We start from the raw sequence: 22,341 nt of genomic DNA, 5'->3' as shown, positions 1-22,341 counted from the left end.
TCAGGCGTTCCATTGAGAATGCAGATGCTGGGTGAATTCCTAGCAGGTGTGTTATTGAGTCAAAAGGCTGTTGGCTTCTATTTCACCTTGAAAGGCCCCCAGAATAGGTCTGAGTGGCCTGGAAATGGGGTGGGGCCTGTATGCAGAGACGTCTCAGACTTATTACCTGTCTTGTCAAAAGGTGGGAGGAAGAAGGTGTGAGACAGGGTTTGGAGGTAGGGTGTGGAGGAAGGGAAATGTCACCCCCAGACTGGCCAGAGATTCAACTGTCCCCTGTGCTCTTCCAATGCCGTGAAAGGTAGATACAGTTACTGTGACCCCAGAGCCAACATGGAGACGGTGGTTCTCGAACTGAGCAGCCTCAGAGCCACCTGGAGCCTCCTTAGAACTTGCACTGCCGGGCCTCACCCCAGAGTTCAAGAGCCAGCAGCTCCGGGGTGCAGCCAGGAATCTGCATTTCTATCAACTTCTCAGGTGATGCTCCATGGCTGGCCCAGACATCCCACTTTGATGTCCACTGAGAAGACAGTCGCTCAGAGCAGCAAGAGAACGGTCAAGGGAGGCCCCACTGACCAGCATCACGACCTAACTGGTACCTGACTGTGTTGGCTCCACATGTGCCGCTTTGCTGCAGAAGTCCTCAACCCTGGCTCACAGGAGAATCACGTGGGCGGCACCGAGAAAGCTGATGGCCGCACTGACTCCCCAGTCACACCAAAATCCTTGGGGGAGCCAGGCCTCTGGAGATCCTCAAAGCTCCCAGATGATCCCAGCAGCAGGCCTGACAGCCAGCCCTGCAGAGTTGCGGACGCCGGGCCGGGTGGCAGCTGAGGACTTTGCTGCAGGCTTCATGTAACTTTAGAGAGTTACTTCTCCTCACAGGGCCGCGTCATGGCGGAAAACCAAAGCGTCCAAAACAGGCAAGGGCGGTCGTGTTCCCTGCCTGATGCCGGCGCACCTGCAGGGACAGCCTGAGGTGTCGTCAACCCACCGGAGACCTGTCTTTCCTTCCACTGTGGCCTGGAGGCTGCAGCCTGGACTCAGTGAGCAGGTTGCATCTCCTGGCTAAAGAATGGCAGCCTTTTTCCAAGACCTTCCCCACTTATCTGTGGTATTTCAATGACTGACAAAGAGACAAAAATATATTTATTTAGGGATTATCTATATTGAAAACTAGACATGGGTTTTTTTCCTGTCAACATTGCAGTAATATCAGCTGTTTGAACAAAAGGAGAGGCATTTTTCCATTCAATCCTGAATGCTGAAAATTCTCCAGCTCATATTCAGAAAGACATTTGGTTTTATTGATCATGTTAGCAGAGTAAGTTTAATCTCTGGTAGCCAGGCAAGGAGAAGGTTGATTTCCTCTTTACTGTAAAGGTTATTAGGTAGGAACCAGATAGAGAAGTTATTTGTCTTCCGACGGTCCTGCAGCATCACAGCCACTCACATACGTTCCGGAAGTTTTGTTCAAAGCCCGTGCTCTGACAGCCTCTAACACCGAGGCGTCTCTTCCAGGAATCCCAATTTTACTTTTTAACTCGTGGCTTATTTCACGAAGGTGCTTTGTTACAGATGGCAGAAATGTACCTTTCCCTGCTTTATAAGACTTTTTAAGACGCACTAACAGTCTGAGAATTAACAGGCCCACTGGGACCACAGTACCCGGAGCCCTGGGCCCTGCACGGGGTCCTTTCCTGGGCTTGTTTTCTGGCATCTCCAAATCTGAGAACGGGCATCTTACATCCCGAGGAGGGCCACACTGCTGAATTTCCTCCCAGCCTTTGGTCTGTCCTCTGGTCTCAGATTCAAGGGAAGAAGCCAAATCCCTCAACCGCTCCTCAAAAATGTCGGCCTTGGCCGGACACGGTGACTCACACCTGTGGTTCCAGCACTGTGGGAGGCCAAGGTCAGTGGATGGCTTGAGCCCAGGAGTTCGAGACCAGCCTGGGCAACAAAGGAAGACTCTGCCTCTATGAAAAAATACAAAATAATTAGGCTGCGGCGAGCTATGGTTGCACCACTTGCACCACCATACTCCAGCCTGGGTGACAGAGTGAGACCCTGTCTAAAAAAAAAAACACACACACACACAAAGACCAGGTGCAGTGGCTCACACTTGTAATCCCAGCACTTAAGGAGGCTGAGGTGGGAGGATCGCTTGAGCCCAGGAGTTCAAGACCAACCTGGGCAATATGGCAAAACCATGTCTCTATTTAAAAAAAAAAACAAAACAAACAACCAGAAAACACTTCCCATTGTTCCCTGAAGGAAAAGCTCAGTTACAAAAAATCTCCTTTCCCAGGATTTGTTACCATTCTCTGACTTATCGGTGAACATCAAGGAAAAGATTGACTCTGAAGCTCTGAAGAGCCACCATCCAAGATCCAGGGAGACACACTGTGGAATCTGTGGAATGAAGGTCCTCGGTGACAGGCGCTCTGTGACCTCTGACCGTCCGAGATCCAGGCAGACATGATGTGGAATGAAGGTCCTCGGTGACAGGTGCTGTGTGTCCTCCGACCATCCGAGATCCAGGCAGACACGCTGTGGAATGAAGGTCCTCGGTGACAGGCGCTGTGTGTCCTCCGACCATCCGAGATCCAGGCAGACACGCTGTGGAATGAAGGTCCTCGGTGACAGGCGCTGTGTGTCCTCCGACCATCCGAGATCCAGGCAGACACGCTGTGGAATGAAGGTCCTCGGTGACAGGCGCTGTGTGTCCTCCGACCATCCGAGATCCAGGCAGACATGATGTGGAATGAAGGTCCTCGGTGACAGGCGCTGTGTGTCCTCCGACCATCTGAGATCCAGGCAGACACGCTGTGGAATGAAGGTCCTCAGTGACAGGCGCTGTGTGTCCTCCGACCATCCGAGATCCAGGCAGACACGCTGTGGAATGAAGGTCCTCGGTGACAGGCGCTCTGTGACCTCTGACCGTCCGAGATCCAGGCAGACACGCTGTGGAATGAAGGTCCTCGGTGACAGGCGCTGTGTGTCCTCCGACCATCCGAGATCCAGGCAGACACGCTGTGGAATGAAGGTCCTCGGTGACAGGCGCTGTGTGTCCTCCGACCATCCGAGATCCAGGCAGACACGCTGTGGAATGAAGGTCCTCGGTGACAGGCGCTGTGTGTCCTCCGACCATCCGAGATCCAGGCAGACATGATGTGGAATGAAGGTCCTCGGTGACAGGCGCTGTGTGTCCTCCGACCATCCGAGATCCAGGCAGACACGCTGTGGAATGAAGGTCCTCGGTGACAGGCGCTGTGTGTCCTCCGACCATCCGAGATCCAGGCAGACACGCTGTGGAATGAAGGTCCTCGGTGACAGGCGCTCTGTGGCCTACGACCATCCGAGATCCAGGCAGACATGATGTGGAATGAAGGTCCTCGGTGACAGGCGCTGTGTGTCCTCCGACCATCCGAGATCCAGGCAGACATGATGTGGAATGAAGGTCCTCGGTGACAGGCGCTGTGTGTCCTCCGACCATCCGAGATCCAGGCAGACACGCTGTGGAATGAAGGTCCTCAGTGACAGGCGCTGTGTGTCCTCCGACCATCCGAGATCCAGGCAGACACGCTGTGGAATGAAGGTCCTCAGTGACAGGCGCTGTGTGTCCTCCGACCATCCGAGATCCAGGCAGACACGCTGTGGAATGAAGGTCCTCAGTGACAGGCGCTGTGTGTCCTCCGACCATCCGAGATCCAGGCAGACACGCTGTGGAATGAAGGTCCTCGGCGACAGGCGCTCTGTGGCCTACGACCATCCGAGATCCAGGCAGACACGCTGTGGAATGAAGGTCCTCGGTGACAGGCGCTCTGTGGCCTCCATCTCATCCTACCCTTCAGAGCGCCCGACCTCACCCCTCTGGTAGAAGCTCGCACATCCAGTGGCCAGCCCTTCCCTTGCTTTCTGGGAGAAGCACTGTGACTTGTAGAAATGACCACAATATTTTTTTAAATGAAGTTATGCAAATCTGATAGACTGAATAAATGTTTCATAAAACCAATGACTGTTTAAATTGTAGGACTAAATTGTTTGTATATAAATATTACCTTTTATATTCCATTTGAGCTTTATGTAGATGAGTACATTACTTTAATGACCTGCATTTGCGGAGGGAGAGAGGGAGAGCGGCTCCCCGAAACCCCCACCAGCCAGATGGCTGCCTTTTCTTGCATGAGATTAAAAGATGTTTCTCATTCACGGAGATGCTTCTGAGGCAAATTAATATCGCTGGCTAAATTGCTTGTGTTTTTGGAATAAAATTTAAAGAGAACTTTTTAAAGCAATTGGTGTCACGGGTTCTCTGAGAAGATTACTCTCCAGGTAGATTCGGTAATTAATGGAAAGAATTCTGTGTTAATTGACTGCTTCGGGAAGGGAAATGTAATGACTCCTTATTAATCATGAAAAGAGACGCTGCATGCGGGGATGGCAGTAATTGCTCTAACAGTGGAGAAATGTTAATTAATGAAAAGAACAATGATGTAAGAAATAGCTACGTAACACTTGCTGCTGAAGGAGGTAGGATTTTAAGCACATTATTTAGAGTGGAAACCATAGAATGTTGCTTCAAAAAACACACACATGGAACCTCTTGCCACTCAAATTTAAGGGGAAAAAATGTCAGTGCTCTTGGCATTTTTGCTTGAGGAAGCAAAAACATTCACCCAGAGCTATATTTATTTCAAACAAAATGGCCTTGTTGTTCATCTCCAATCTGGGCTTCTGAAACCAAAATCATGCCCAGACCAAAACAAGGTCATTTGTTAATGTAATTTCAACACAATAGGTCATTTTGACTGCTAAGGACAAAGGGAGTACTATTTTTCCCTAAACTAAAATAAACAAATTCCATTTATAGTATTTCCCAGCTAATATAAAGAAAAATTCAGATTCACTTTTGGGATGGAGTATCTTTTTAAAAAAATCTAATTCTAAGTCCCACAGAGAACATAACAGTTTCCACTCTAACGACTCATTTTCAGAAGAGAGCAGCATTTGTTAGCACACATGGGCCTGTGGAGCCCAGTCCCAGGCAACAGTGTCCCCAGAGCCCCAGTGATGGCTGGGTTGGGTCTGGGGCACTCCCAGGGAGCCCCCCAAGGTCTGCACGATGGGAAGACTGACAGGTCCTCAGGACCAGGCCGCAGACGGACAGAGAGGACCAGGCTCCCTGGGCTCCTGGGTGGGGCTCCCCTGACTGCTGGCTCTCCCCACAGGTGGAACGTCCTGGGGCTGCAGGGCGCGCTCCTGTCCCACTTCGTGGAGCCCGTGTACCTGCAGAGCATCGTGGTGGGCAGCCTGCACCACACGGGCCACCTCGCACGCGTCATGAGCCACCGCATGGAGGGTGTCGGCCAGCTGCCCGCCTCCTACCGGCACAACCGGCCTCTCCTCAGCGGTAAGAACCCCCGTCCCGGGGGCCCTCCACCTCCTTCCCACCACCAGGCCAGACACAGGTGTGCCCGGCGGTGCCATCCCTCGCAGACTTCATCCATGTTGGCTAGTGGCAATTTAGGATTTAATGGGCAAAGTCCTACGATTTTAAAAAGAAAAAATGAAAGGTTTCAGCATCTCTCTGCATATAGCAATAGGCCAGGTCCTGATGTGAATTCGTGATTGTGTGATGGTGCTGTTTTCACAGCGGTGTCTGAAGGAGTTCTGAAAACAGAATCACTAGTGTTGGGCTCACCCAAGAGGCCCCACCTGCCCACCTGGCTGCCCACCTGCCCACCTGCCCGCCCACAGGAGGCGATGCTGAGGAAGAGCCAGGTGGGCGAGGAGGGGCGGGGGGGCGCCAAGGTCACGTGGCCAGAGCGGAGAGCGGGTCTTCGGAACCCAGGGCCCCGGGCCCTCCACACCCTCCAGAGGCTGCAAGGTGACTCCGCGAGTACTGAGCCGGCTCCGCACCAGGATTCCCCACAGCCCAGATGTCCTCAGAGACCCGAGCCTCCCCAAGCCTCTACTTCCCCACGTTACCTGGGGCCTGCCCGGGCTGCCTGGCACACAGCCAGCTGCAAGGATGAAGAGTCCCTTGGCAGCTGTGAGGTGCCCTAGAAAGACCCGGGAGTGGTCTCGGGAGGGTTTTGTGAAGGACACGCTGACAGGAGGCGACTCCTGGCCTTTCACAGGAACAGCGGGAAGCGTGGGTGGGTTTCCGAATCACCGCCAGCCTCACGCTGGGGCTGCAGAACACCAGGTCTTTGAGTCAGCCTCCCTTGCTGGAGTCGGAGAACTCTCTGAAGGGCCTGCCTGTGGCAGGATCAGGCAGATACGTGGGGGAAACGGAGAAAAACCTCTGCCCCAGCAAGGAGAGGATTTTCACCTGTTTGGCAAGTGGCCCCTGCACTCTTTTTCTGCGCGTTTTCCTTAGGCCATCCCCGTTCTTTGTCCAGCACCTGCTGAAGGGCTTATTTAAGCTTGCGCAGCACAAGGAAATATGGAGTACAAATGCAACCGTGCCCTCCCCAAGCCACCGTCAACGGAGCAGGTTTTGCCCTCCCTGGGCACTGGCATGTCACCCTCAGCAGCCAGTCTCCCAGTGCTGATTTTCAATCATGTGTCCATCTGGGAACATGTCAACATAAATAAAAACAAGAATTTCCAATCCTAAGTGTGAACACAGTGAATTTTAGAAAACGCAATTAGAGAAATTCAGATCCACCTGACATCATTGAGTGGCACAGATAATAGCCAAGCCCGAGAGACACCTGTCTGCTTCCGATCCCAGGTGGCACCTGCCACACCACAGCCAGTGCAGCCTGACTAAATATTTCAGCCTCCATTTACATGCTTATTGGGAATCTGGTTTTCATTATTTTGGAGACGCAAATGAGCCTAAATCTTGGTACCTTGCCTGCATGCAACCCCTAAGCTGTCCCTGCATTGTTCTTGATGGACATTTAAAAACCAATCATGCAAATTTTGAAAAGAAGTCATCAGAATTTCTTGCACCAAAAGAAAGACAGATCTTGCACAGGGATAATAATAAAAAGCACCCTCAAATAAGCAAATGAAGTTTGCTTGAAGCTTCCCTCAAGGTCAGTTTGCAGAACTGCCTTAGAAAATGAAGATTATGTATTAGCAGTATGAGGCCCAGCAATTTAGATATGGCTAAATCAGCTCTGAGTCAAAAAGAAGCAACCAAGCTGAAAAAGACACCCTTACTCACACAGTCACGGGATGCATAGTAATGTTCTTGAAGGATATACTTGAAAAATTCTGCACTTTCCAGTCTAAACCTATGGCAAAACTTCAGGACCAGAAGCCCATTTCGAGGCTGTCTCAAACCCTGAATCCTTCAGCAAAAGTTGCATTATTTCCTGAGTACAGATAGCCTAAAGGAGTTTGCCCTTGGTCCTTCTCAGTGAATTCAGTAAGATGAACAAAATGATGGGGATAGTAATTAATAAATGTCTATGCTTTGAATAATCATCCTTTTAGGAAAAAGTGAGATGAAATAGCCACTTTGACAGGCTGTTCCACCAAGCTGAGGATATATGCTTCTCTGAGCTTTCAACATCAAGGCTAAATTTTTATTTCTCTTCATCAAGACAAAAAAAATCTGGGTAGGATAAATTCGCTGTTTGTGTTAACGGCATATTAAACAGAGATGTTGTCAATGATTAATTTCTTAGTCCACGCTGCAGATAAAACTGTGATTATTTTTACAGCCCACCTCAAGGTCTTGGCAACGAACATGAAATCTGAGAGATGGACCCAGAGAATCGATTGTTAGAACCATGACTTGTTTAAGACTCTTGGTTTATGTTCATGTGATGAACATTGCAGTGTTGGTGATAAAATAGAGGAGAGCACGGGCTGTCTTCCTCCACAGCACACACTTTCCTGGAGTGTGAAAAGGGCCAGCAGGGGCGTCCGAAGCCCTTTCAGGCATCCATGTTTCACAGCAACACCATTTGTCAGAAAAGAAGTTAGATACGTACTGAAATGTGAAGTCACATATGTACTGAAATGTGTACCAATACTAATAGCTTATGAAATTTCCCAATGCCACCTATTTTTGGCATTCAAAGTCTCTCTCTGTTGCCATTTATGTCCATTTTTTTTATGAGTCCAGATTTTCAAAATGTTGTCACACTAAGTTGAGGAAAATTCTATGGAGTATCAGACCTCTTTAATTCAGGAGAAATTTCTGAAATTAATTACAATTAAGAGTATTTTACAAAATAACATAGTGAAGCAGTAGCAAATATTTTATCCAGATGGTAAGTGATTTGCAATATTATTTTTACATTAAAACAGAGGTCTATTTTGGAGTAACCTACAAAATTTTTACAAATGTTTAGTAATAAACACATAAGCATTACAAAAATATTTTAGCAGCCTGCTGTTTCTTACAGTCACTAGAGCTAGAAATTTATCTTCCTATGCCCTTGCAGGAATTTTTGGTGGAAAAAAATTATAAATCTTGCTAGAACAATCTAAAAAGCAGTCTTAGCTAAGCGTGGTGGCTCATGCCTGTAATCCGAGCACTTTGGAAGGCTGAGGTGGGAGGATCACTTGAGGCCAGGAGTTTGAGACCAGCCTGGCCAACATAGCCAGACTCCATGTCTACAGAAAAAAAAAAGAAAGAAAGAAAAGAAATCCTAATATCTTTTCATGAAAACTAAAAAAGTTAAATTCAACAAAGAACTATTTAATAAGACATTTTTATAGATTGGCACAGAACTTTCTAGGCAAATTAGATGGCACATAGCTTATGATAAATATAAAATTATTGAAAAACCTTGTTTTCATTTTCTGGAGAATCCTTTTAAAAATATTTTGTATAATAATTAATTTTCATTTAATTTCCACCATGATCTTAAGGAATTGTTTCCCAATAGAATTTACGCAACGAACTTAATTACATTGCTCCTGAGAATTGTATCATTAACTCCAGGAAAATACTTCCATTGTGAATACATTAAATGTATCCAACATCGAGAAATCGATCAGCATAATCCAGGCATTTGCTTAATCATTCAGCAAATGTGTACTGATGATTTACAAAGTGCCGGGCACAATCCTACATTGAGAATAGAGCAGTGAACAAAATAGTCAAAGATCCATACCTCAGGGTGATTGCATTCCAGTAGGGGAGACGGACAAACAAAATATGAGTGCTTTGTCAAAAAAAAAAAAAAAGGCAAAAGAAGGATTAAAAAGTGACCCTCAGCCCTAATAAAAGGATCAGGAGCACTCTCAGTGTGGTGGTGACACTGCGCAGAGTCCTAGAGGAATGAGGGAATGGAGCTGGGAGAAGGGCTCCCACAGGGTTTTGGGAAACAGGCAGGGTTGGGCTGAGAGTATGAGGTAAGCGGACGGGAGAGAGAGGCACTCTGGAAAGGCTGCAGCGGGCTTCCTCTCCCTTCTCACCAAGGGAAGATTCCAGCTGGTTTCAGGCTGCTGTTTGGTTCCCAGACCTGAAACAATCACATGGGCCTCGATTCAGTGGGGTTACGAAGGTGGTCGCAGGGCTAACGGGAAAAGCACAGACTAGGACGGTGCCATAAAAGCCAACTGGCCCCCACCATCATCATAGGATGCCAGACTCTCCCCACTGTGCTTTGCTGGCTCGGGGGCTAGAAAGCCTCACCCTGCTGCAGTGAGCCATACCTCCCTTCAGAAGCCTCGGGCTAAGAGCACCATCCCTCTTCTTCTGAACCAGGATCAGCCTCTCCATGGATTCAGAAGCCTCAGGCTGACAGCACCATCCCAATTCTTCTGAACCGGGATCAGCCTCTCCATGGACATCCCTCATTGCTCACAGCCACACCCCTGGAGTCAAAACTCTGAGCTTTCTCTGGCATGAAAACCTTTCAACGTCGTCTCTGCCTAGATGTGCTCTCCCACCCAGGCCTGCAAAACTCTGCCATTCTGAGAGAGAAATGTTTGCCAGTCATAAAACTTAACAAGGGACTAAAGACCCTTATCTTAAAAATACAAAAGAAAACTGTGTACAGCATTGACAGATACTGAATGATGGTTCCCTGAAGATTCTGTAAAGCTGGAGAATCCCACTCCCCATGGGACTGCACCACAAACCCTGAGGATGGCAGGAGATGTTGGCAGGGGCACCTGCAATTCTCCTTGGTGGCACCAAGGAGAGTGCCACAAGAGTGAACAGGAGAGGGAAAAGTTGCCAAGCCAGGACCTGGGGAAGGACAGGGATGGGAGGGGAGATCTTCCCATAAGAGTCCCTGAGAAGCTGAAGGGCTGAGAGGTGCTTCAGCACCCACGGGAGGCTAAGGGGGCGGGTCGGCCTGCCTCCCAGGGCCAAGGTGGGCTCAAGGCAAACAGCCCCTTACAGTGTTTACAGCTTGAAATGGTCTCCACTCCTGATTTAAATTAAGACGGTCCTCTTACTCATTAGATCAAAATAACTCTACAAAAAATTATAAATAGAATATTGCCACACACAAAAAATAAGCAGACACAGGAGATAAAACCCAAATCCAGAAGAAACAACAGGCAGCAGGACAGACGCTCCAGTTGGAGTTGCAGACACAGACCCTAATATGACCACGCTCAGTAGGAGAAAGGACATTTTCTTTTTTCTTTTTTTTATTATACTTTAAGTTTTAGGGTACATGTGCACAATGTGCAGGTTAGTTACATATGTATACATGTGCCATGCTGGTGCGCTGCACCCACTAACTCGTCATCTAGCATTAGGTATATCTCCCAATGCTATCCCTCCCCCCTCCCCCCACCCCACAACAGTCCCCAGAGTGTGATATTCCCCTTCCTGTGTCCATGTGATCTCATTGTTCAATTCCCACCTATGAGTGAGAATATGCGGTGTTTGGCTTTTTGTTCTTGCTATAGTTTACTGAGAATGATGATTTCCAATTTCATCCATGTCCCTACAAATGACATGAACTCATCATTTTTTATGGCTGCATAGTATTCCATGGTGTATATGTGCCACATTTTCTTAATCCAGTCTATCATTGTTGGACATTTGGGTTGGTTCCAAGTCTTTGCTATTGTGAATAATGCTGCAATAAACATACGTGTGCATGTGTCTTTATAGCAGCATGATTTATAATACCTTGGGTATATACCCAGTAATGGGATGGCTGGGTCAAATGGTATTTCTAGTTCTAGATCCCTGAGGAATCGCCACACTGACTTCCACAATGGTTGAACTAGTTTACAGTCCCACCAACAGTGTAAAAGTGTTCCTATTTCTCCACATCCTCTCCAGCACCTGTTGTTTCCTGACTTTTTAATGATTGCCATTCTAACTGGTGTGAGATGGTATCTCATTGTGGTTTTGATTTGCATTTCTCTGATGGCCAGTGATGATGAGCATTTTTTCATGTGTTTTTTGGCTGCATAAATGTCTTCTTTTGAGAAGTGTCTGTTCATGTCCTTCGCCCACTTTTTGATGGGGTTGTTCGTTTTTTTCTTGTAAATTGGTTTGAGTTCATTGTAGATTCTGGATATTAGCCCTTTGTCAGATGAGTAGGTTGCAAAAATTTTCTCCCATTTTGTAGGTTGCCTGTTCACTCTGATGGTAGTTTCTTTTGCTGTGCAGAAGCTCTTTAGTTTAATTAGATCCCATTTGTCAATTTTGTCTTTTGTTGCCATTGCTTTTGGTGTTTTAGACATGAAGTCCTTGCCCATGCCTATGTCCTGAATGGTAATGCCTAGGTTTTCTTCTAGGGTTTTTATGGTTTTAGGTCTAACGTTTAAATCTTTAATCCATCTTGAATTGATTTTTGTATAAGGTGTAAGGAAGGGATCCAGTTTCAGCTTTCTACATATGGCTAGCCAGTTTTCCCAGCACCATTTATTAAATAGGGAATCCTTTCCCCATTGCTTGTTTTTCTCAGGTTTGTCAAAGATCAGATAGTTGTAGATATGCGGTGTTATTTCTGAGGGCTCTGTTCTGTTCCATTGATCTATATCTCTGTTTTGGTACCAGTACCATGCTGTTTTGGTTACTGTAGCCTTGTAGTATAGTTTGAAGTCAGGTAGTGTGATGCCTCCAGCTTTGTTCTTTTGGCTCAGGATTGACTTGGTGATGCGGGCTCTTTTTTGGTTCCATATGAACTTTAAAGTAGTTTTTTCCAATTCTGTGAAGAAACTCATTGGTAGCTTGATGGGGATGGCATTGAATCTGTAAATTACCTTGGGCAGTATGGCCATTTTCACGATATTGATTCTTCCTACCCATGAGCATGGAATGTTCTTCCATTTGTTTGTATCCTCTTTTATTTCCTTGAGCAGTGGTTTGTAGTTCTCCTTGAAGAGGTCCTTCACATCCCTTGTAAGTTGGATTCCTAGGTATTTTATTCTCTTTGAAGCAATTGTGAATGGGAGTTAACTGATTTGGCTCTCTGTTTGTCTGTTGTTGGTGTATAAGAATGCTTGTGATTTTTGTACATTGATTTTGTATCCCGAGACTTTGCTGAAGTTGCTTATCAGCTTAAGGAGATTTGGAGTTGAGACGATGGGGTTTTCTAGATATACAATCATGTCATCTGCAAACAGGGACAATTTGACTTCCTCTTTTCCTAATTGGATACCCTTTATTTCCTTCTCCTGCCTAATTGCCCTGGCCAGAACTTCCAACACTATGTTGAATAGGAGTGGTGAGAGAGGGCATCCCTGTCTTGTGCCAGTTTTCAAAGGGAATGCTTCCAGTTTTTGCCCATTACGATATTGGCTGTGGGTTTGTCATAGATAGCTCTTATTATTTTGAAATACGTCCCATCAATACCTAATTTATTGAGAGTTTTTAACATGAAGGGTTGTTCAATTTTGTCAAAGGCTTTTTCTGCATCTATTGAGATAATCATGTGGTTTTTGTCTTTGGCTCTGTTTATATGCTGGATTACATTTATTGATTTGCATATATTGAACCAGCCTTGCATCCCAGGGATGAAGCCCACTTGATCATGGTGGATAAGCTTTTTGATGTGCTGCTGGATTCGTTTTGCCAGTATTTTGTTGAGGATTTTTGCATCAATGTTCATCAAGGATATTGGTCTAAAATTCTCTTTTTTGGTTGTGTCTCTGCCTGGCTTTGGTATCAGACAAGATGGAACACTTAGGGGGAGAGATGAAAGCTCAGAAAAAAACAGAACCAAATAGGAATTTCAGAAATACAGAAAATAAAATAATTTGTTTAACAGAGGATGGTTCAATACCAACTAAACACAGCACAAGAGAGAATTAATAAATGGGAGCACAGTTCTGAAGAAAACATCCAGAACGCAGCACAGAAGGCAGAAATGATATATGGAGGATGGATGAATAGATAGATGGTAGATAGATAGATAGATAGATAGATAGATAGATAGATAGATAGATAGATGATAGATAGATGATAGATAGAGATTGATAGATATTTATTTTAAGAAATCAGCTCATGCAATCGTGTAGGCTGGCAAGTCTAAAATGCACAGGGCAGGCCAGCAAGCTGGAAGTTTCAGCAGCAGTGGCAGTGGCACGTCTAGAGTCCATAAGCCATGTGGAGGCAGAATTTATTTCTCTTCACAGAACCTGAGTCTTTGCTCTTCGGGCCTTCAGCAGATTGGACAAGGCCCAGCCATGTTGCAGAGCATAACCTGCTCTATTCAAAGTCTAATGAGTTAAATGTTAATCGCGTTGAATGTGCCTTCCCAGCAATACCTGGGACTGCTGGTTAATCTCGCAGTTAATCTAGTTGGGTGCTACAGCCTAGCCAAGGGAACACATAAAATGAACCATCACACACAGAAAGTACAAAAGAGTGAAGAGAGCAGGAAAGTCTGAATGCATGTAATAAGAGTTCCAGATAAAGAAAGAAAAGGTAATGGAACAGGAGACATATTTAAAGAGATCATAACTAAGAATTTTCCAAGACAAACAAAAAGCATCCAAATGCAGATTTGAAAAGCACATTATACCCCAAGAATAACTTTTTTAAATTCTCATCTCAGTGGTTAAATTGCTGAAAAACAGAGACCAAAAAAATCTTAAAAGCAGTCAGGAAATGAAAGACAAACTCACTTCAAAGGAGCTAAATCAGACTGGTAACTGATTCTCAGAAGACAAAAAAACAATGAAATGGCATCTTTAAAATGCCGATAGAAAAACAGTCTCAACTTACAATCTGATATCAAGAAAAAGCATCCTTCAAAAACGAAGGTGAGACAGCGTTTGCAGACAAACACTGACAGAGTCTAACTCTGGTGGACTCACTCTCCAGAAAACACTCCATGTGTTATTTGGGCTTAAGAAAAACAATCTCAAATGAGTAATGCCGACTGAAGAACAATGAAAACCAGCCACACTTTTATCCAGTTTGAAACCTGGCATATTACTACATTTTGAGTACTAGGGCACAAAAATACATAATTTGGAACAGCAAAAGACCCCATTCCCCCAAAGTCCCTTTGTCCCATATCTTTTGAAATAATGACAATCCTTACAGAAGCCAAAAATCATGTCTTTATCAGGCTGAAAAATGAAAAATGCAGATTCTTTCCTCTGCCATGGAAATTTCACATCTTCTGAAGCCTCCTGTGAGCCTCTGCACTTTAACCTCGGGGGAACCTGAGCAGTCGTCCATCCTCCCGACTCCTCGGCGGTCTCTTAGGAATAAAGTTCCTGGAGATCAGTGGAGGCACAAACCCTCCTGAGAGGACACCGCCCAGGCCTTGGCATCCCCGGACATCACTGCCGTCCCAGCAGAACTCACACCCGGGACATTCACAGACGGTGCAGCCAGCGTGGCCCGTTCCACGCCCTGCAGATGCCTGCCTTCCACCCTCAACACCTCCACCTCAAACCAGTCACATGAGGGAAGGCGAGGAAAAGCCACCATGGCCTCTGTGTTTTCAACATTCATATTCCCTTCTGGCTTGCAGGAATCCACAGAATTTTCTTTCTTTTGAGACGGAGTCTCGCTCTGTCACCCAGGCGGGAATGCAGTGGCGCGATCTCGGCTCACTGCAACCTCTGCCTCCCGGGTTCACGCCATTCTCCTGCCTCAGACTCCCAAGTAGCTGGGACTACAGGCACCCGCCACCAGGCTGGCTAATTTTTTTTTTGTATTTTTAATAGAGACAGGGTTTCACCATGTTAGCCAGGGTGGTCATGGCTCATGATCCACCCGCCTTGGCCTCCCAAAGTGCTGGATTACAGGCGTAAGCCACCATGCCAGGCCAAACCCACAGAAGTTTTTAGGACTATCTCACAGCAGAAAGAACCAGCTGTCCATCCTCAGTTAACCCCACCATCTCCAGCCTCCATAGTACATTTTATGTTCTTATAGAATGTGCTGTATCAAAGCAAGACAGCAGCTATAAAATTACTGGCAATTATAAAGACATTCATATCAATGATAATGAATAAAACGGCATTAATACAGCCTTAGAAGTTAGTTACCCCAAATCCATAAGTCCACATTAAATTTACCAGCTCTTCCATTAAGGGTGTGTGGGTGTGCGTGAGAGAGAGAAAGACCCCACAGCGTGTCTGGCCATAGAAAACTCAGGAGATCTCTCTGATTCCTTTAGCTTTATGAATCTGTGCAGGCCCAGATGGCATGCTGTTTCATTCACTCTGCAAAATTAAATGCAGTGCTACCCAGTGACACAGACTTGCCTCACTGCATGTAAAAATTATACTCCTGAAATGTCTTGTGTAAATTTAATTTTGGGAAAGTGAGTTACCTTGTAAATATAGTAGGCTCACTTTGAAGAAATGCTGTAACGTCTCACATAATGCCTTTTTAAAGAGGTAAATAAGGATTTTCTTCAAGTCAGGCATCTTTTTATAGCTCCGCGAGCCACAGTAAAACTCACTTTCACAGATGAGTTGTGGATTCGCCCCCCACTGGTCCTAGTAATGGTGATGTAACAGCAGTGGTTGTGGTGATCGTGGTGGTAGTTGAAGCGGTGCTGGTAGGAATGGTTAATTCACTTGTTGGAGGCCACACTGCCAGTATGTCACAGAAGTGAGTCCAGCTTTGCTCTGCTGCCAGAGCCCACTGTTAACATGATTGTGTGTTTTTAGCAAAAAGGTCACACAATCTCATCACGCTGATCTCTGTACACCAGACAGCCTGGCAGAATATTCATGTCAAAGGCTCCGGGACACCAGCTTATTCCTATACAGATGTACTCTGAAATAAGACAGCTCCCTAAAAAATGTTCTCAGAGATGAATGGCCCATATGCTGCATGGTATATTTACAAATTAATAAATGCCAACACATCCCTGAGTTACGTACCAGGTTTAAGAAGCGTCTGTGAGCGTGGTTCCATTACAGACGGCTCAGGGAGAAGCTGCTCAGGTAGCGAGGGCGTTATTCCCAAGGCCGCTTGGGAGCAATTACTAAAAAAATGTGGGGCCTGACCCTGCTCACCACCAGGCTACACAGTGTTTCAGGGACACCTTTTTTCCTCACCCTTCCTTGGGCTTCCTACACAGATTTTCAAATCCAAGGTCCTACCCGACGGAGGCCACCCTCACTCAGCAGGTGCACGTGCCGGGCACCCCGTGCATCCCCAGGTCGCTCTGCACACCCAGCCAGTGGCACAGAACTGCTCTCTGGGCAGCCCCGGCCCCCCACCCTCCTGGACCATGAGCCCCGCTGGTCCTCATCACACACAGAAGGTCCAGAGGGAAATAAACAGATGCGGGGAGAAGTAGCCCATGAGCTGCCACCTGCAAACCCCTGTTCTACGCCGTGTGGGGCCCAGAGCGTGCAAACCCCTGTTCTACGCAGTGTGGGGCCCAGAGCGTGCAAACCCCCATTCTGCGGAGTGTGGGGCCCAGAGCGTGCAAACCCCCGTTCTGCGAAGTGTGGGGCCCAAAGCGTGCAAACCCCCGTTCTGCGGAGTGTGGGGCCCAGAGCGTGCAAACCCCCGTTCTACGCAGTGTGGGGCCCAGAGCGTGCAAACCCCCATTCTACTCAGTGTGGGGCCGAGTGTGCAAACCCCCATTCTGCGGAGTGTGGGGCCCAGAGCGTGCAAACCCCTGTTCTGCGAAGTGTGGGGCCCAGAGCGTGCAAACCCCCGTTCTGCGGAGTGTGGGGCCCAGAGCGTGCAAACCCCCGTTCTGCGGAGTGTGGGGCCCAGAGCGTGCAAACCCCTGTTCTACGCTGTGTGGGGCCCAGAGCGTGGGGCTGCCCCTCCTCCGGGAAGAGCGCTGCTCACTCCGTCCTTAGACCAGTCCCGAAGTTCACTCCCAGTGGGCTGGATAATGGCCCCCACCGATGCCAAGTCCTAATCCCTGACCTGTAAATTACCTTGTCTGAAAAAAGGGGTCTTTGCAGATGTGAGTAAACTAGAGGATCGTGAGATGGAAGATGATCTGAATTATCTCAGTGGGCCCTGCCTGCAGCCACCTCTGTCCTTAGAAGAGGGAGGCGGGGGAGATATGGCACATGCAGAGAAGCCGGTAAGGATGCAGGCAGAGATGGGAGTGAAGCCGCTACAAGCCAGAGAGCCTGGGATTGAGCAGAGGCTGGGAGAGTCAAGAAGGGGTCTCTCCAGAGCCTCTGAAGGAGGTACAGCCCTGCCCGCACCTTCAGACTTCCAGCCTCCAGAGCTACGACAGGACAGATTTCTGCTCTTTTAAGCCAACACGTGTAGCAATGTGTTACAGCAATCACCTAAAACAAATACAGCCTACAAAAGTACAATTTTCTGTGCATGTGGAAACCACATTAGAATACACAGTATCGTTCCTGTGTTGCCATACACCGAAGGCAGGAGGTGCATCACAGAAGTGTTCCACAGGGTTAATTTGGATTTGTTGTAGCTTCTGGATGCCAGAGGTTCACAGGAATTTTGGCCTCACGGGGTGGCCTGCAGAATGAGAAGCGTGGGACCCCTGTGCAAGCACGTGTACGTGTTTGTCCACAGCACTGGGGTATCTGTGTGCAATTTCTTGGGAGGACGCGTTTCTCCTCGGAGCTCAGCTGCTGATGCTCATGTTTTCTGAGTTCAGACTCCCGCGTGCAATTTCTCAGGAGGAAGCATTTCTCCTTGGAGCTCAGCTGGCCTGATGCTCACGTTTTCTGAGTTCAGACGACACAGGCTCCGTCCCTCAATCGCCACAGGTCTGTTGGCACCTTTCACTGCTGGAGATTCCCTGAATCCCCTCCAGGAGACATTTTGTGCTGTGTACTAGGGAAGGAGGTAGCGCCACGTGTCCGGGGGAAGGAGGTAGCGCCACGTGTTCGGGGGAAGGAGGTAGCGCCACGTGTTCGGGGGAAGGAGGTAGCGCCACGTGTTCGGGGGAAGGAGGTAGCACCACGTGTTCTGGGGAAGGAGGTAGCGCCACGTGTTCTGGGGAAGGAGGTAGCGCCACGTGTTCTGGGGAAGAAGGTAGGGCCATGTGTTCTGGGTGGACTGGGTCACCAGGTATGTGCTGCTGTGTTATCTTGAGGAACAGGGTGGGACAGGCCTGAGTAGGTGCCCCTGCAGCTGCAGACACCCTCTGTCCTTGGGACTCGAGTTCCGTCTTCAATCAGCCGATGCCCACTTCAGGAGGAATGAGCCAGGAGTTAATGCATTTTCACATTTCCAGCCACAGGAGTTAAAATTAAACACAAGCCAGGCTTTCGTTTCTAGGCCTGAGCACATGTGTCTTCACCTTGTCTGGCTCTATCCACAACTACCGCTAGCAATGCAATCCAGCTGAGTTAAAGTTTAGCCCTAACACCCTTCAACCCTTTCGAAACCCACTTCTCCACGGCCAGGAAGGTGCTCGACAGGAACACCGTGAGCAAGCAACTGGACCAGCTCCCAGAAGGCTCTGCATGTCTTCGTACGGCACCTGGGAAACTGGTGGAAAATTATAAAATCAGTGTACCATGAGAAATCATTCACGTATGAGCAGAAGGCTCCTGAGAAACCAAGTGGCTCCCCCAGGCCAAAATAAATAAAGAAAGGAAGAGCCTGGAGTGACCTGATGTCCCAATGCTGGAGTGTCCTCAGGAGACATCCCAGGACAGGGAGTTACCTCCTTGAGCGTGATTCAGGCTGCGGGGAAATGGAAAGAGAGTGAAAGCGCACGAGGCCATGGCCCTTCCATGTCGGTGAGGAAGAGATGGCCCTCCTGGAGCCTGGGCACCTGCTGCGGGAGGGCTGGGCCCCAGCGTGGGAAGAGGGCCTGGCTGCTGGCCGCACTGGAGAAGGAAACTTCTGGTTCCTCAGAGCAAGCAGCCCGCTCCTGACTGCACTTCCTCTCACCATGACGGATCTGTCCCATGGAAAGAGTCATTAACGGCAAACCTAATAGTGAGACTGACATGAGCATCCATGAGCATCCGTCTCTCTGCACATTAGACTCCAGGGATCTGGGCCGTGGTTCTCGCTCCACGGGCGTGATCAGCTGCAGATATTAGTCACAGCGATGTCAGAAACTACTGCCTGTGTGAGTATTCAGGAAACATCCCAACACTATCTCTCTATGGAAGGTTTATTAAAAAAAAAAAAGACAAGAAGGTAGAAGAAAAAAAAAAAAGGACTGCTATTCTTCCAGGCTGCCTTGGGAAGTTTTTCTTTTGCCAGCAGAACACAGAGGGGAGCGGACCCTTCCCTAGAAGCTCAAAGCGTAAGCACATGGTCCTCTCCCCTGCAGAGGACAAATAAAGGGAACAGAATGTGTTTTCCGTGAAAGGAACAAGGAACTGACCTTTGCTTGTTGGTCGGTTCCTCCGTTCCCTGGACACAATTAGGTGATTGTAACTAAGTTGGAAATGTTCCCTGTGATCTAACTAGAAAGATTTTTGATCTGTGTGACTTGGAGAGCACGAAACAAACTGCACTTGGCCTTCAAATCCTCCTTCAGATGAAAACAGCAGCATTCATAGCCTGGGTGCTCCAAAAGTGCTCTTATTTGCCTGGTTTGATCTTCACATCACCTCGTGAAGCCGAGAAGTCACCTGTCACAGAGCGGTAAGTGGAGGATGACCTCGGGCCACAGAACTCCAGCCACCTGGTTCCTGGTCAGCGGGAGAGGCCCCTGGGGTGCGTTTTCCACCTCCGGGGTCATGGACAGGCTTGGATATTGAAGATTGCTCCTGGGTTTACACCACTTTCTATGTTAAACAGTAGCCTGCGGGGCTGTTGTAGTTAGAACTGAATGATTTACAGTGTGATTTACGTCATCACAGGTGAGCTGAGATGTTATTTACAGCAGACACTGTCCTCCCTGTGCACATATGGACACATGGGACCACACCCTGGTGAGAAGAAGCCCCCGTGCAAGGCTGGACGACCCCGCAGCCCACCCGCCAGCGCCTCCCTCGCTGCCCCACCAGCTCCTTCCTTCTGTCCCCGGAGTGTGGAGCAGTGCACATGCTGGGTTCACACCCACGTCCTCACAGCTGCCTTCCCGGTGGTGTTTGGGCCTCGTCATGCCTGGCAGCCAGGAGCATTGGGAGGAAGCCCTGTCAGACGGCAGCTGGCCAAGGGCTAGCAGCAACTTGCCCACATCATCCTCCGCAAAGAGAAAGGAGAGGGGCACAGGCCGGAGCCAGGGCATCCTGACAACGAACCAGGAGGTCCTGTGTAGACCTCAGGCTCCCAAGGCTTTCCTCTGAGTTCAGACTTTGCAGCTTGGCACCTCAGTGGTTGGCCCTGATGGTCATGGAGACCAGAAGGATGGGAGCAGGAGGAGGAGGGGAGGCCGCCTGGCGACGGGAGCGGGAGGAGGAGGGGAGGCCGCCTGGCGACGGGAGCGGGAGGAGGAGGGGAGGCCGCCTGGCGACGGGAGCGGGAGGAGGAGGGGAGGCCGCCTGGCGACGGGAGCGGGAGGAGGAGGGGAGGCCGCCTGGTGACGGGAGCGGGAGGAGGAGGGGAGGCCGCCTGGTGACGGGAGCGGGAGGAGGAGGGGAGGCCGCCTGGTGACGGGAGCGGGAGGAGGAGGGGAGGCTGCCTGGTGATGGGAGTGGGAGGAGGAGGGGAGGCCGCCTGGTGACGGGAGCGGGAGGAGGAGGGGAGGCTGCCCAGTGCGCACAGATCAGGGTAGTGACTGCCTCTCCCAGTGCCCGGTCATCCCTGGCCTTGGTGGCTGGCTCCTCCTGCCCAGGCGGCCCCTGCCTAGTAGGACGGCCACAGCGGCCAAAGGGCCAGATTGTCCCTCCCGGCTCTCGGCGTGGCAGCTGCCACCATGAATCACTTGAAGGAAAAAGGAAGAGCTGACATGAACGGGATTCGCTTGGGTGTCCCACATCACCTGTCCGTGGCCAGCAGAAGCTCGCCAGGTGACTTTCGAAGTGGTTGGCAAATGGGCCATGTGCTCAGTCTGTCCACAGAGCTCAGGCTTGTGGATGAAGCTGGGAGCAGCAGAGGATCTGGGGTCTGTGGCTGTGCAACTCTGTAGTGAGTGGGTCTTCCCTGAATTTAAATGAAGCCTGCTTCCAGGAAGGTGTTATGAGCTGTGCTACCACGTGACGTGGGGACAGCTTCCTCCCTGGAGTCTGCTATGGCGGGAACCCACTCGCACCAGCTCAGCCCACCAGGTCTTTGCTCTCAGACCAATGCTGACACCTGGGCCTCTCCACCAATAGCCAGTGGCTTCCCAGGGACCTGAGCAGGCACTTGGCTGGCCTATATGCAATGCCCTGGCCAAGATGCCAAGTTCTTCTCTGTAGGCGCCGCCATCTCACGTGATGCATGACGGGCCCCCGAGAACTCAGGGGCCCCGCTCCCCTCCAAGCACCACAGGACAGCAGGCCAGGAAGGCAGGAAGGGCTGGAGAGGCAGAGCTGATCTGCGAGGAGGCATGAATGAGAGGGAGACACCCGGCCAGCTGGGCTTGGGGAACGCGTCGGGTAGAGGCCATGCAGGTGCCGCGGGAGGTGGGAGATTCAGGAGGCACCAATGGGACAAGGGATCTTGGGTTATAAACCAAGCGTCTCAACACCACTGCTGTGAGTGGGAGCCTGGACTCCCTGCCGACTCACTTTTGTGTGGACCATGCATCTTCCTATGAGACTCTGAGCAGAGACAGGGCCAAACAGCACGTGCCTCCCCCACCGCCCATGGACGTCTGAGGGCCACGTCCACCATGCTGGGTCCATGAGGAAGCCCTGGGCATGGGAAGAATTGGGCTTTGTCCCCAGGATGCTGCCTCTGGCATCCCATAGCCTGTATTCCTCTGATGCCTTCCCCACCCCGCGGGTCACATTGCCAAATGCAGCCTTCAGAAGGGACTCAAAGAGACAATGAATTGGGGGGGCTCAGCTGCACCGGAATCTCATGTGTTGGAATCCTCAGGCCGTCACAGGGCAGCGTCTCGGCAGGTGCCCCCTGGAGTTTCCAGACATCTTGTGGCAGCATGTCCAGAAGCCCCAATCAGCACAGGAGCA

At 49.2% G+C, this 22,341-nt stretch overlaps 2 protein-coding genes across 2 annotated transcripts in view; one reads left to right on the top strand and one right to left on the bottom strand.

Annotated features, from left to right (window-relative positions):
• Nucleotides 1–22,341, bottom strand: part of WDR37 (WD repeat domain 37) — a 215,128-nt gene that overhangs the window by 59,568 nt on the left and 133,219 nt on the right. The window lies entirely within an intron of this gene.
• ADARB2 (adenosine deaminase RNA specific B2 (inactive)) overlaps nt 1–22,341 on the top strand; it is a 592,089-nt gene that overhangs the window by 565,836 nt on the left and 3,912 nt on the right. The window contains exon 8 of the mRNA XM_016962550.4: nt 5,229–5,410. Within this exon, the coding sequence (XP_016818039.2) occupies nt 5,229–5,410 (182 nt within the window). The remainder of the gene's footprint in view (nt 1–5,228; nt 5,411–22,341) is intronic.

The sequence above is a fragment of the Pan troglodytes genome, chromosome 8, assembly GCF_028858775.2.
Source record: "Pan troglodytes isolate AG18354 chromosome 8, NHGRI_mPanTro3-v2.0_pri, whole genome shotgun sequence".
Lineage (NCBI taxonomy): Eukaryota > Metazoa > Chordata > Mammalia > Primates > Hominidae > Pan > Pan troglodytes.
The sequence above is the reverse complement of the archived record's forward strand: the minus strand, read 5'-3'. Positions and strand labels throughout refer to the sequence as shown.